The 14,081-nt window shown below is 44.0% G+C and overlaps 1 protein-coding gene across 1 annotated transcript in view; it reads right to left on the bottom strand.

Moving 5' to 3' along the window:
* CTTNBP2 (cortactin binding protein 2) overlaps positions 1 to 13,343 on the bottom strand; it is a 151,555-nt gene extending 138,212 nt beyond the window's left edge. Inside the window, exon 1 of the mRNA XM_073619827.1 lies at positions 13,193 to 13,343. Coding sequence (XP_073475928.1) covers positions 13,193 to 13,255 — 63 coding nt within the window. The 5' untranslated portion in view covers positions 13,256 to 13,343. The remainder of the gene's footprint in view (positions 1 to 13,192) is intronic.
* Between the last annotated feature and the right edge of the window lie 738 nt (positions 13,344 to 14,081).

Here is a 14,081-nt window from a genome sequence, read left to right as displayed (position 1 = left end):
GGAGAGCAGAAGTTACACTCTGCAGCGTTCAGTGAGCTGATTGGAGGGAGGAGACACACTCCCTTCACAGAGCTCACAGGAAGAGCTCAACTGGAGGTCCCTCTCCTTTCACCTTTTTTCTCTTGGTGTCAGGAACAATTGCCAGAAGTGACTCATGCAGATAGCAGAGGAATGGGGCAGCAGACAGAAATTACACTTATTGCTCCTAATTGAGACAAGTACACACTATAGGATATGCTTTGTTCTTATTTCATTTCTGAGGTTTACAACCACTTTAAGAAACACCAGTCTAAAGTACTAATCAATGGAAACCTATGGCTCAGCAGTTCATTTTGGATCAACAGGTGTTTTTATGTTTGTGGCCTGTAATGGGCTCAAATATTTTAATGTGGTTAGCCTTGACTGTAGCGCTAAAAAAAGAAAGAAATATCAGAGGTAAACTGCACTCAAATTTAGAATAATTATATTTTATTGGTGAAATCCCATTAAAAGAAAACTGTCATCTCATCCTCATTACTCAACATATATATTTAAAATTGACAACTGCCATACATGTTCCTGGAAGATATATATTCATCTATGTAAACAGATATATAGACACTGCTAAATGTTACCAATAGCAACTAATAATGTCAATATAAAAAGTCCCACCTATACACATTTTATGTTCAGTCATCAGGATGGAACAGCGAGTTTCTGGAACAGAGTGTACATATAAACATATAATTGTGCCACTAGATGAAAATGGAACATTATCAGTTCGGACAAATACAGGCAGTCCCTGAGTTATAAACATACGACTTATAAACGGACTGACAACAGGAAGTGAGAGGAAATCTACCCATAGGAAGGGAAATTCACACCTCTAGAAGTTATCATGGGAAAAAGGTGTCTCCTCTGAAGCTTTATCACCAATCCTTGTTTCCATGACAACCCAAAATTTTCAAAATCCAATTCTCACAGGGACAGAAAGTGAGGTGAAATCTTCTGAACAGGGGGCACAGACAGCAAAACAAATGTTACAGGGGTGTTAACCCTTCCCTATGCTATCCAAAAAACATAAAAAATAATAGTTTTTGGGGAGTTGCACTTAAAAAATGTACCTGTTCCAACTTACATACAGATTGAAGAACAAACCTACAGAAGCGGAACATCTTAGAAATCCTAGATTATTAGATAAATGGAAAGAAAGGTATAGCACGTGGCATTTTTTCTGAATTTGAGTGTTGTTTACCTCTCATACATATATGTCTTATATAATTTTGTTTATTTCAGTGTACCACCCCACCCTTGATGTTGGGTGGTAATATGGGGGGGGGGGGGGGTAGGCAGTTAAACTGTAAGTTTACCTATTCAGAAAAAATATAAAAGGGAACTAACACTGTACATCCTCCCCACCACCTGGTTCCCACTGCACTTACATCCATGGTTGATAAACCGTCAGTTCTCAGGCAGGAAGTGCAGTGGTCCGGTCTTGCCTATCCCCTCTCTGCAGTGTTTCTTGGACAGATCAGAATGACTCTGATTGGTCATCGGTGCCACACAGCATCACTCTGATCCATCCCAAAAGCCTTGCAGAAAGAAAAAGGAGAAGAAAGGTTATTCCTGGATCACTGCACTGGCTGCGTGGTCACTGACAGCTCATTATGTGTGGAGGTAATGGGGCGAATGGTACAGTATTCAGTGTTAATAAACCTTTCCATTTCTTCTGTAAAGGTGAGCTAGTCCTTTAAATTTTAGTTAGTTTAGTATACATGGGCTTTCCCATTAAATCATGATGTTTAATTAGTAGCATGCAGCACTGTCCTGTAACTGACAACAGTACAGTGACTGGGATTTAGGGATTAGGGTCAGGGGCAGGTAGTAGGTTGCAAATCAGTCTACTGATAAGATCTACATGCAAACTCAAAAGTCATTATTTACAAGGTAACCACTTACTTTTCAGAACACCCTTTAAGGAAAGTTTAACCATTATGGGCAAAGTTGTGTAAAAATCTCTCAAATGTGTACTGGTAAACCTTAGAAGACCAACATTCTCTTCACAAGGGATCTGCACATATTAAAAGATTAGTCCAGTTTGCCCCTTTGGAGGAAACAGGCAGAAAAATTGATTATACTTAGAGCCCCCATTGTTTCCCTGACAATGTGCAAGGAATAACAGATTAATATATATGGTAAATATATAGCATTATCTTGGTTCCTTTCATGCATGGCCAGCTGTAGACATGATGATTGTCTCCTGATCCAGCTACTTTTGGCCAAATTAGAGAAAAATTGGTATGTCTGAGAGGAACTTGTTGTGGTGCCCCGAGCTACTGGAGGGAAAAGTAGATTTAATGACTGGATTTTCACTAGGTGATTCCCCTGAGGAAGAATAAGTGGGTATCTGGAATGTGCATAAACATGCATGTATCTGTCATTTAATATTATTGTTGGGAGCTGGCCAATGTCCACATCTCCCCTTGGATCTAAAGTCTATCCCCTAATATTCCCCTATTAGGTTTGGTTCTATGTGCTATGGACACACAGTATATAAAATAACTGACGACATTTATAATATGCCAACATTGTCAAAACTCTTCACACCCAGATATAGATAATTTGGAAAATCATGTTTCACCAGCATGTATATATATATATATATATATATATATATATATATACAGTTGTGCTCATAAGTTTACATACCCTGGCAGAACTTATGATTTCTTGGCCATTTTTCAGAGAATATGAATGATAACACAAAAACATTTATTTCACTCATGGTTAGTGTTTGGCTGGAACCATTTATTATCAATCAACTGTGTTTACTCTTTTTGAATCATAATGACAACAGAAACTACCCAAATGACCCTGATCAAAAGTTTACATACCCTGGAATGTTTGGTCTTGGTACAGACACAGAAGGTGGCACACACAGGTTATAATTGCAATTAAAGGTTAATTTTCCACACTTGTGGCTTTTTAAATCACAATTAGTGTCTGTGTATAAATAGTCAATGAGTTTGTTAGCTCTCACATGGATGCACTAAGCAGGATAAACACTGAGCCATGAGGAGGTAGAAAAGAACAGTCAAAAGACTTGCATAACAAGGTAATGGAACTTTACAAAGATGGAAAAGGATATAAAAATATATCCAAAGCCTTGAATATGCCAGTCAGTACTGTCCAATCACTTAATAAGAAGTGGAAAATTTGGGGATCTCTTGATACCAAGCCAAGGTAAGGTAGACCAAGAAAGATTTCAGCCACAACTGCCACAGAAACTGCTTAGGATACAAAGAAGAAAAACCCACAGGTAACATCAGGAGAAATACAGGCTGCTCTGGAAAAAGACGGTGTGGTTGTTTTTAACTACTTAAGCCCCGGACCATATGGCTGGCTAAAGACCAGAGCACTTTTTGCGATTCGGCACTGCGTCATTTTAACTGACAATTGCACGGTCATGCGACGTGGCTCACAAACAAAATTGACGTTCTTTTTTTCCCCACAAATAGAGCTTTCTTTTGGTGGTATTTGATCACCTTTGCGGTTTTTATTATTTGTGCTATAAACAAAAAAATTGCGACAATTTTGAAAAAAAACGCATTATTTTTTACTTTTTGCTATAATAAATATCCCCCAAAAATATATAAAAAAAACATTTTTTTTTCCTCAGTTTAGGCCGATACGTATTCTTCTACATAATATTGGTTTAAAAAAATTGCGCTAAGCACTTATTGATTGGTTTGCGCAAAAGTTATAGCGTTTACAAAATAGGGGATAATTTTTTGGCATTTTTATTAATTTTTTTTTTATTAGTAATGGCGGCGATCAGCGATTTTTATTGTGACTACGACATTATGGTAGACAGATTGCACACTTTTGGCGCAATTTTGGGACCATTCACATTTATACAGTGATCAGTGCAATTAAAAATGCATTGATTACTATGTAAATGTGACAGGCAGTGAAGGGGTTAACCACTAGGTGGCGCTGTAGAGGTTAAGTGTGTCCTAGGGAGTGATTCTAACTGTGGGGGGAGGGGCTGTGTGTGACACAACACTGATCACCGCTCCCGATTAATGAGCTGTTTGTAGAGATATAGCACTTACCACGATTATATAGTATATGGCTGTTTGGTACAGCTATAGTACTTTCAAATATTATTATTTTTTTACATCACTGGTTATCACTTATAAGTATTTTATTCACCATTATTTCATCTTTATGGTGTTTATAGCGCCACTATTTTATTTATTTAGAATATGTTTTCACATTATCTTTTTTAAGTTGGCAGCTACAGGTATCACAATTTAATCTATACCATAGCGCAGTGGTGGTTCGTCAAGTTTATTTTTGCGCGACACTTGATCACCGTTTTTTTATATGTAAACTTTTGATCAGGGTCATTTGGGTAGTTTCTGTTGTCATTATGATTTAAAAAAAGTAAACACAGTTGATTGTGTCAGAAACCACGAATCAGACCGAGACAGAAGTACAGTTAAATCACGCTTGTTTAATATTAAAAGTAAATAGAACAAACTTAGCCAAAACATAGCCAAAGTTCGGTAACTGGAATGGATAGTCAGACAAGCCAGAAAGTCAGGAAGCCAGGGAACAGCGTAGTGGAACAGCAAGCCGGATCTGGAGCCAGAAGGAATGTCAGCTAAGCAAGTCTTTAACAGGAACGCAGGAGATAGTCTCTGAGATGTTGACCAAGGCAAAGGCAGAGATCATCTGGGCTCGACGGCTTAAGTAGGCAGGACTGACGAGCAGGATATTATCAACAGGTGAGTCACTGTGGAGAGATAGGAGCTGGCAATTTGCCGACAGCTGAGCGGCCAGCTCAGAGAAAGAAGAGCTGAGCCCATCCCTGACAGATTGATAATAAATGGCTTCAGCCAAACACTAACCATGAGTGAAAGAAAAGTTTTTGTGTTATCATTTGTGTTATCATTCATATGCTCAGAACCGGTCAACCACCATAAGGATAACTGTGTTGCCCTGGAAGTTGGGTAATTCCACAATGAAATCCATAGACAGGTGGGTCCAGGGCCTCTCTCCATTGGGTAAGGGTTGTAGGAGGCCCACTGGAAGGTGTCGTAGAGTCTTACTCTGAGCACACACAGAACAGGATGAAGGCGGGTTACATCAGCTAAACTAGGCCACCAGAATTGTTAGGAAATTACCCAAAAGAGTTGATTCTTCCTAGGGTGGCCAGCAGCCTTGGGAGAATGGTAAGTCTGGAGGACTGCAGTACTGAGACTCTCTCTCTGTATATCTATCTATCTATCTATCTATCTATAGATAGATATATAATTTTTTTCATGTTTTTTTTTTTTTTATGTTTCAGGAGAAAATCTTATTTGTCATTGTACAACAGGGCATACAAGAATATTTCCAATATTTTCATATTTTAAAACGCTTGTTTAAATTTGAATTGTATATATGGAAAACCACAACAAATCCATCTATCTATCTAGTGACTGTGAGGGGGACAACAGATAGTGACAGAGTAAATACAGTAACAAAGAGGGTATACCGTGAACTTGTGGAAAATACAACATAGCATAGTGCAGAGAAAAGAATATATAGTAGAGTGTAGTACAAAGTATATAATGTACAGCATAGTATACAGCTTGGAGAAGTGTGAAGTATTTAACGTGCAGCACAGTGTACAGTAGTGTGAAATATATCATATACAGCATAGTGAACAGAGCGGAGCAGTGTGAAGTATAAAACATACATCATGGTGTGAAGAGGGGTACAGCATAGAATATATGGATTAGTGTGGAAAGTGGAGCAATGTGAAGTAGATCATTTACAGCACAATGTTAAGAGTGGCACAGTGTGCAGTACAAAATGCACATCACTGTGTGAAGTGAAGTACAGGAAAAATGTACAAATCAGTGTGGAAATGGAGTACAGTAGAGAATATATGGTTTAGTGTGGAGAGTTGAGCAGTGTGAAGTAGATGATGCACAGCACAATGTACAGAGTGGAGTTGTTTGTAGTATAGGGTGTACAGCACAGTGTGGAGAGGGGTAGGCAGCACAGAATGTACAGCACAGTGTGGAGAGGGGTAGGCAGCACAGAATGTACAGCACAGTGTGGAGAGGGTTAGGCAGCACAGAATGTACAGCACAGTGGGGAGAGGAGAAGGCAGTACAGAATGTACAGCACAGTGTGGAAAGGGGAATGGAAGGCAGCACAGAATGTGCAGCATAGTGTGGAGAGGGGTAGGCAGCACAGAATGTGCAGCACAGTGTGGAGAGGGGTAGGCAACACAGAATGTACAGCACAGTGTGGAGAGGGGTAGGCAGCACAGAATGTACAGCACAGTGTGGAGAGGGTTAGGCAACACAGAATGTACAGCACAGTGTGGAGAGGGTTAGGCAGCACAGAATGTGCAGCATAGTGTGGAGAGGGGTAGGCAACACAGAATGTACAGCACAGTGTGGAGAGGGTTAGGCAGCACAGAATGTACAGCACAGTGGGGAGAGGAGAAGGCAGTACAGAATGTACAGCACAGTGTGGAAAGGGGAATGGAAGGCAGCACAGAATGTGCAGCATAGTGTGGAGAGGGGTAGGCAGCACAGAATGTGCAGCACAGTGCGGAGAGGGGTAGGCAACACAGAATGTGCAGCACAGTGTGGAGAGGGGTAGGCATCACAGAATGTGCAGCACAGTGTGGAGAGGGGTAGGCATCACAGAATGTACAGCACAGTGTGGAGAGGGGTAGGCAGCACAGAATGTACAGCACAGTGTGGAGAAGGGAATAGAAGGCAGCACAGAATGTACAGCACAGTGTGGCGAAGGGGAATGGAAGGCAGTACAGAATGTACAGCACAGTGTGGAAAGGGGAATGGAAGGCAGCACAGAATGTACAGCACAGTGTGGAAAGGGGAATGGAAGGCATCACAGAATGTACAGCACAGTGTGGAGAGGGGTAGGTAGCACAGAATGTACAGCACAGTGGGGAGAGGAGAAGGCAGCACAGAATGTACAGCACAGTGTGGCGAAGGGGAATGGAAGGCAGTACAGAATGTACAGCACAGTGTGGAAAGGGGAATGGAAGGCAGCACAGAATGTACAACACAGTGTGGAGAGGGGAATGGACGGCAGCACAAAATGTACAGCGCAGTGTGGAGAAGGGAATGGAAGGCAGCACAGAATGTGCAGCACAGTGTGGAGAGGGGAATGGAAGGCAGCACAGAATGTACAGCATAGTGTGGAGAGGGGTAGGCATCACAGAATGTGCAGCACAGTGTGGAGAAGGGAATGGAAGGCAGCACAGAATGTACAGCACAGGGTGGAGAGGGGTAGGCAGCACAGAATGTGCAGCACAGTGTGGAGAGGGGTAGGTAGCACAGAATGTACAGCACAGTGGGGAGAGGAGAAGGCAGCACAGAATGTACAGCACAGTGTGGCGAAGGGGAATGGAAGGCAGTACAGAATGTACAGCACAGTGTGGAAAGGGGAATGGAAGGCAGCACAGAATGTACAACACAGTGTGGAGAGGGGAATTCTGTGTTGCCTACCCCTATCCACACTGTGCTGCACATTCTGTGCTGCCTACCCCTCTCCACACTGTTCTGTACACCCTATACTACAAACAACTCCACTCTGTACATTGTGCTGTGCATCATCTACTTCACACTGCTCAACTCTCCACAAAATGTACAGCACAGTGTGGAGAAGGGAATGGAAGGCAGCACAGAATGTGCAGCACAGTGTGGAGAGGGGAATGGAAGGCAGCACAGAATGTACAGCACAGTGTGGAGAGGGGAATGGAAGGCAGCACAGAATGTGCAGCATAGTGTAGAGAGGGGAATGGAAGGCAGCACAGAATGTGCAGCATAGTGTGGAGAGGGGTAGGCATCACAGAATATGCAGCACAGTGTGGAGAAGGGAATGGAAGGCAGCACAGAATGTACAGCACAGTGTGGAGAGGGGAATGGAAGGCAGCACAGAATGTACAGCACAGGGTGGAGAGGGGTAGGCAGTACAGAATGTGCAGCACAGTGTGGAGAAGGGAATGGAAGGCAGCACAGAATGTACAGCACAGTGTGGAGAGGGGTAGGCAGCACAGAGTGTACAGCACAGTGTGGAGAGGGGTAGGCAGCACAAAATGTACAGCACAGTGTGGAGAGGGGAAGGCAGCACAGAATGTACAGCACAGTGTGGTGAGGGGTAGGCAGCACAGAATGTATAGCACAGTGTGGGGAGGGGTAGGCAGCACAGAATGTACAGCACAGTGTGGAGAGGGGTAGGCAGCACAAAATGTACAGCACAGTGTGGAGAGGGGTAGGCAGCACAAAATGTACAGCACAGTGTGGAGAGGGGAAGGCAGCACAGAATGTACAGCACAGTGTGGAGAGGGGTAGGCAGCACAAAATGTACAGCACAGTGTGGAGAGGGGAAGGCAGCACAGAATGTACAGCACAGTGTGGAGAGGGGTAGGCTGCACAGAATGTACAGCACAGTGTGGAGAGGGGTAGGCAGCACAGAATGTACAGCACAGTGTGGGTAAGGGTAGGCAGCACAGAATGTACAGCACAGTGTGGGTAGGGGTAGGCAGCACAGAATGTACAGCACAGTGTGGGTAGGGGTAGGCAGCACAGAATGTACAGCACAGTGTGGAGAGGGGTAGGCAGCACAGAATGTACAGCACAGTGTGGGGAGGGGTAGGCAGCACAGAATGTACAGCACAGTGTGGGGAGGGGTAGGCAGCACAGAATGTACAGCACAGTGTGGGGAGGGGTAGGGAGCACAGAATGTACAGCACAGTGTGGGGAGGGGTAGGCAGCACAGAATGTACAGCACAGTGTGGAGAGGGGTAGGCAGCACAGAATGTACAGCACAGTGTGGGGAGGGGTAGGGAGCACAGAATGTACAGCACAGTGTGGGGAGGGGTAGGCAGCACAGAATGTACAGCACAGTGTGGGGAGGGGTAGGCAGCACAGAATGTACAGCACAGTGTGGGGAGGGGTAGGCAGCACAGAATGTACAGCACAGTGTGGAGAGGGGTAGGGAGCACAGAATGTACAGCACAGTGTGGAGAGGGGTAGGCAGCACAGAATGTACAGCACAGTGTGGAGAGGGGTAGGCAGCACAGAATGTACAGCACAGTGTGGAGAGGGGTAGGCTGCACAGAATGTACAGCACAGTGTGGAGAGGGGTAGGGAGCACAGAATGTACAGCACAGTGTGGAGAGGGGTAGGCAGCACAGAATGTACAGCACAGTGTGGAGAGGGGTAGGCAGCACAGAATGTACAGCACAGTGTGGAGAGGGGTAGGCTGCACAGAATGTACAGCACAGTGTGGAGAGGGGTAGGCAGCACAGAATGTACAGCACAGTGTGAAATGAAGTAGAGTGGCATATGCAGCAAACAAATTGTGTGGACTGTGGAAAGTTCAGGATGGAATGTGCAGGATAGTGTGGAGACAGGAAGACTATAACAAATGTGGGCTCACTTATTGAAAACAATGCTATCCTTTGTGTGGTTGATATCTTAACAGTTGTCAAGAGACAGTAATTGACCAATCTACAAATTTCTATAAGTAATCAAATAACGCCACGTACTCACGAGCTGAATTTCCGACAGAAAGAGTCTGATGGGAGCTTTTCATCGTATATTCCGACCGTGTGTATGCCCCATTGGACTTTTTCTGTTTGAAAATTCAGATGGACTTAGATAGATAACATGTTCTATATTTTTCTGACGGAACAAATTACTATCAGAAAAAACGCTCGTCTGTATGCTGTTCCGATGCACCAAAAACAACGCATGCTCTGAAGCAAGTACGAGAAGGAAGCTATTGGCTACTGGCTATTGAACTTCCGTTTTCTAGTCCCGTCGTACGTGTTGTACATCACCACGTTCTGGACGGTTGGAATTTGGTGTGACTGTGTATATACAAGACATCTTGAGCGGAATTCCGTCGGAACTCCGTCAGAAAAACCTTCAGAGTTTATTCTGACGGCAAAACCGGTCGTGTGTACAGGGCATGACAAAAATATGAAAGAGCAAGCTTGTAAAACATATTAAATAGTAGTTTCAAGTCAACTTTATATCTCAAATTGGGCACAACTATTTAGAAGAAGGAGGGGGGGGGGGTTAGATGACAAACAAAGAAGATTTTTTCCAATATAGAGTGAAAAGTCCTCTTTAAAAATGAAACCATAATACGAGAAATACTGAAACTGACACTGCAGATCTCAAAATACCCAAAACATATGCTTACTGAAAATAAACTCTACTTTCCCATTAATAGTACTGCAGATGCAAACAGATACATGTTAGCCAATGCCATAGTTACATTTTTAATGTCAACTGTTTAGTGCTTATACATCTTAGGCCTCATTCACAAGGGTGCAGCTAAAGTATAACTAAAAGGTAAAACTTTTATTTTAGTTTTGGATAGAATGAGAGGGATTACAACCCCTGTCAGTTTTTGTTCCTGCCTGTGCCCCCGTTAAGGAGATCCACCCTCTATTTGTCCTGTTTACCATTATCATTGAGAGTGAAAGTTGAAGAAAGTCCCAAATTTTGGGCTGTCCCCAGAAAAATAATAGAGGGGAAATTCTCCAATGGGGCCACTAGCTCTGATGACCTGGGGGTCCCCAACGAATTATTTTAATTTGCAGGGATTTCTTCTTACTTCCTGTTTGGCTATGGGACAGGAAGTGAAGGGAAATCTCCACAATCAGACGCATATGGCACAAAAAAAATCTGACAGGGGTTATAACCCTCCCGTGCTCTATCCAAAATGAAAGAAAAAGTTTTGCCTGTAGTTCTACTTTAAGCGTACACCCTTGTGAAGGCCTGCATAGGATGCGCAGGTTTTTCACGCATCCTCATGATGGCAGTCCCATTCATGTCCATTGGGATGCACTTGCTGCTACCAATTTCGCAGCCGTGCGGATGTAGCTGTATATCCCAGAATGCACAGTGTGAGCTCAAAAACACGCACCTGCACCCACACACATGTCAAAATGAGAGCAGCAGCTGTGTCTATGTAGCCGTTGAGTCCTACTGACATGAATGGGACATCATACAGGGAACACAGTTAACCCCTTGATCGCCCCCTAGTGTTAACCCCTTCCTTGCCAGTGACATTTATACAGTAATCAGTGCATTTTTATAACACTGATCGCTGTATAATTGTCACTGGATCCCAAAAAGGTGTCAAAAGTGTCTGATGTGTTCACCACAATATCGCAGTCCTGATAAAAATTGCTAATCGCCGCCATTACTAGTAAAAAATAAAATAATAATAAAAATGCCATAAATCTATCCCATAGTTTGTAGACACTATAACTTTTGCGCAAACCAATCAATATACGCTTTTTGCCAAAAATATGTAGAAGAATGCATATCGCACTAAACTTAGGAAATTTTTTTTATTTTTATTTAAATGTGGGATATTTATTATAGCAAAATGTAAAAGATATTGTGTTTTTTTCAAAATTGACGCTCTTTTTTTATTTATAGCACAAAAAATAAAAACCGCAGAGATGATCAAATACCACCAAAGGAAAGCTCTATTTGTGGGAAAAAAAGGATGTCAATTTTGTTTGGGTACAGCGTTGCACGACTGCGCAATTGTCAGTTAAATCGACGCAGTGCTGTATCGCAAAAAATGGCTTCTCCTCCCAGCTAACCTGGTCTTCTTTAGATCCGCCTCCTGTCCTGATTGGCCAGGAGGAGAAGCTGGAAACTGATAGCGAATATTGATTCGCTAGTATCAGAAGTGGGAGGGTTCGGGTCGTAGTGCTCTGCACTCCGAGCACAACATTGAAAAAACAGACAGACCTCATACAAAGGCATTTGTCCGGTGCCCCGCATGCAAACTAGGGGGGGCGGCACCCCTGGGCCCCTTATGGACCGGCCAACACTGGTTTACAAAAGCCCCAGTGTGCATGGGGCCTTACAATCTAGCTCAGATATTTCAAACCAGCATTCCATGAAACCCAAGGGTTGCTTCAGAGGTTGTTGGGGGTTCCTTCAGCTATGGTTGACTGACCTCTAACCTTCTGGTACCTGCAAAATTCCAGGTCCAACAGAGCCAGCAACATGACACCAATGATCATTTTTAGCTGTCTGTAAGGGTTGCATTCTTGCTACTGACCACCAATGCAAATGACATTCTTCGCGCTGACCCTGAATAATTAATTTTACCTGCGAATCCTCAAGACCTGACAATTATTGCAAGGGTATCTCTTGGGCAAAAATGTTGAGAAAGGCTGCTCTAGCAAGCCAGAAAAATGCCATTAATGGCCTATTTCCTTGGGAAAGTTAAAAACCCTCCCTTGCAGTGGGGGTGTCCTTGAACTGCAAGGGTTAAGTGTTCCCAGTCTATAAGACCAAGAAAAGCAGTTCTACCAAACTGGTCCTCCATACCCCTGGTGCTCTCCTCTTCTCCTCTATGCTCTGACAGTGGACTTTTCCTTGGTGTCCTCAAATTCCATTGCAGGGATATGGACCTTGTATTCTACTTTATGATGTCAGAGGGTATCTGACCACCAGCATAGAGGGGAGAAGAGGCTGCCAACACCGATCTAGCACCACAGAGGAGCCTGTGGGAGCAGAGAATTGGGTAACACCGCTTTCCCCAGTCCCTTAAACATAAGCAGTTAACCCTTGCAGTACAGGGGCAGTCCCACTGCAAGGGAGGATTTTACTTTTCCCTGGAGTTCAGCTTCAAAGAGAACCTGTCAAGAGAGAAACATTATGTTCCATCAATGTTGGTTGCCTAGCAGTTCTGCTCATCCTCTGGTTTCATCCGTATCATGCATGCAGGTCATGCCTTACTAAAAATGTTTCAGAAAGGGTGCTGGATAGGGTAGTGCAGGTATTTCTCTAATGACCGTACTCTCCTGGACTGCGGTAACTATAGATCCCCCTTCTCCATACACAGATATGATCAGAGAAGAAAATGGAGAGAACAAGGAGGGAGCCCCAGGGAAGGATCTCCTGTAGGAGAGGATCCCTAGGATGATCAGGAGATGAGAGATCTGCCTGTCAGTGTCCTGATCCAGTACAGATCAGTGTACAGTGAAGAGTCTTCCCCTCCTGCTGTCATCTGTCATTCCCTCTCCTCCCAGCACAATGTCACCATGCCATCCAGTATGATCAGATCCCATCCATCCATCCATCCATCCTCCCTGCCAGGGACACATCAGATGTCATCAGACCCATCTTACATGCTCTGGCTCTCCATGGACAGAGGACAAGCTCTGATCTCCGCTCTCTCCCTCCGTCGCCATCTTCGCTCTGGAGCAGACTGGGAGTGAATGCAGCCAGAGGAGAGGAGAGGGAGAGGAGAGGAGAGGGAGAGGAGAAGAGGACAGCCCCCACAACCAGCATAGCATTACCAACTGCCTGGCTGCTCCTCCCCCTACCTGCCACAGATTTAACCCTATCAGCCCCATCCAGAGGGACTGTCCAGGGGAATGCACCAGGCTGTTTAACCCTTCAGTGCCTGGGGGCTCTGCACTCCTCCCCAGATCCAGCACACAGCCAGCTGCTGCCATCACACTGCAATAGATGACAGTGCAGAGTGTCTGCACACAACAGGCTGCCCTCTGGGCACTAGATCAGTGTGAAGGATTTACAATCCAAGCTTTCTATGAGTGCCCTGTGCTAAAAATCCTAGCCACAGCTCAGTTATTCTAATGTCCAGCCTGATGTGGGGTAACTGGCATCATTTTAAAAATCAGATAAAAGGGGTAAAAGCATGTGATCATCGATTAGGAAAACCCTGTTTTTATCTTCCTGTACACAGACATGCAGATTTCTCCTGTAACCTCACAATCCTATCATTGCTGACTTGTGATCGCCTGGATTCCTGATACGTGTGATCGCTGCAGAGCAGACATCTGCATGGAGATATTCAGAAGAATCAAACACTTGGGGGATGTCTGATTGTATCAGCATTGAAACAATGTACACACTGCAGCAGCCTGCACTCCCTACACATGGAAACTGGCCATGGCTGGATGGCGGGTTGTTGACTTGCCGGATACATTATTAAGGGTATTAGTAAGAAAGGCCTTTCTCAGCTGTTTTATCTCAGAGGAATCCTCTAAAAGC

This window comes from Aquarana catesbeiana, linkage group LG03 (assembly GCF_042186555.1).
Source record: "Aquarana catesbeiana isolate 2022-GZ linkage group LG03, ASM4218655v1, whole genome shotgun sequence".
Taxonomy (NCBI): domain Eukaryota; kingdom Metazoa; phylum Chordata; class Amphibia; order Anura; family Ranidae; genus Aquarana; species Aquarana catesbeiana.
The sequence above is the reverse complement of the archived record's forward strand: the minus strand, read 5'-3'. Positions and strand labels throughout refer to the sequence as shown.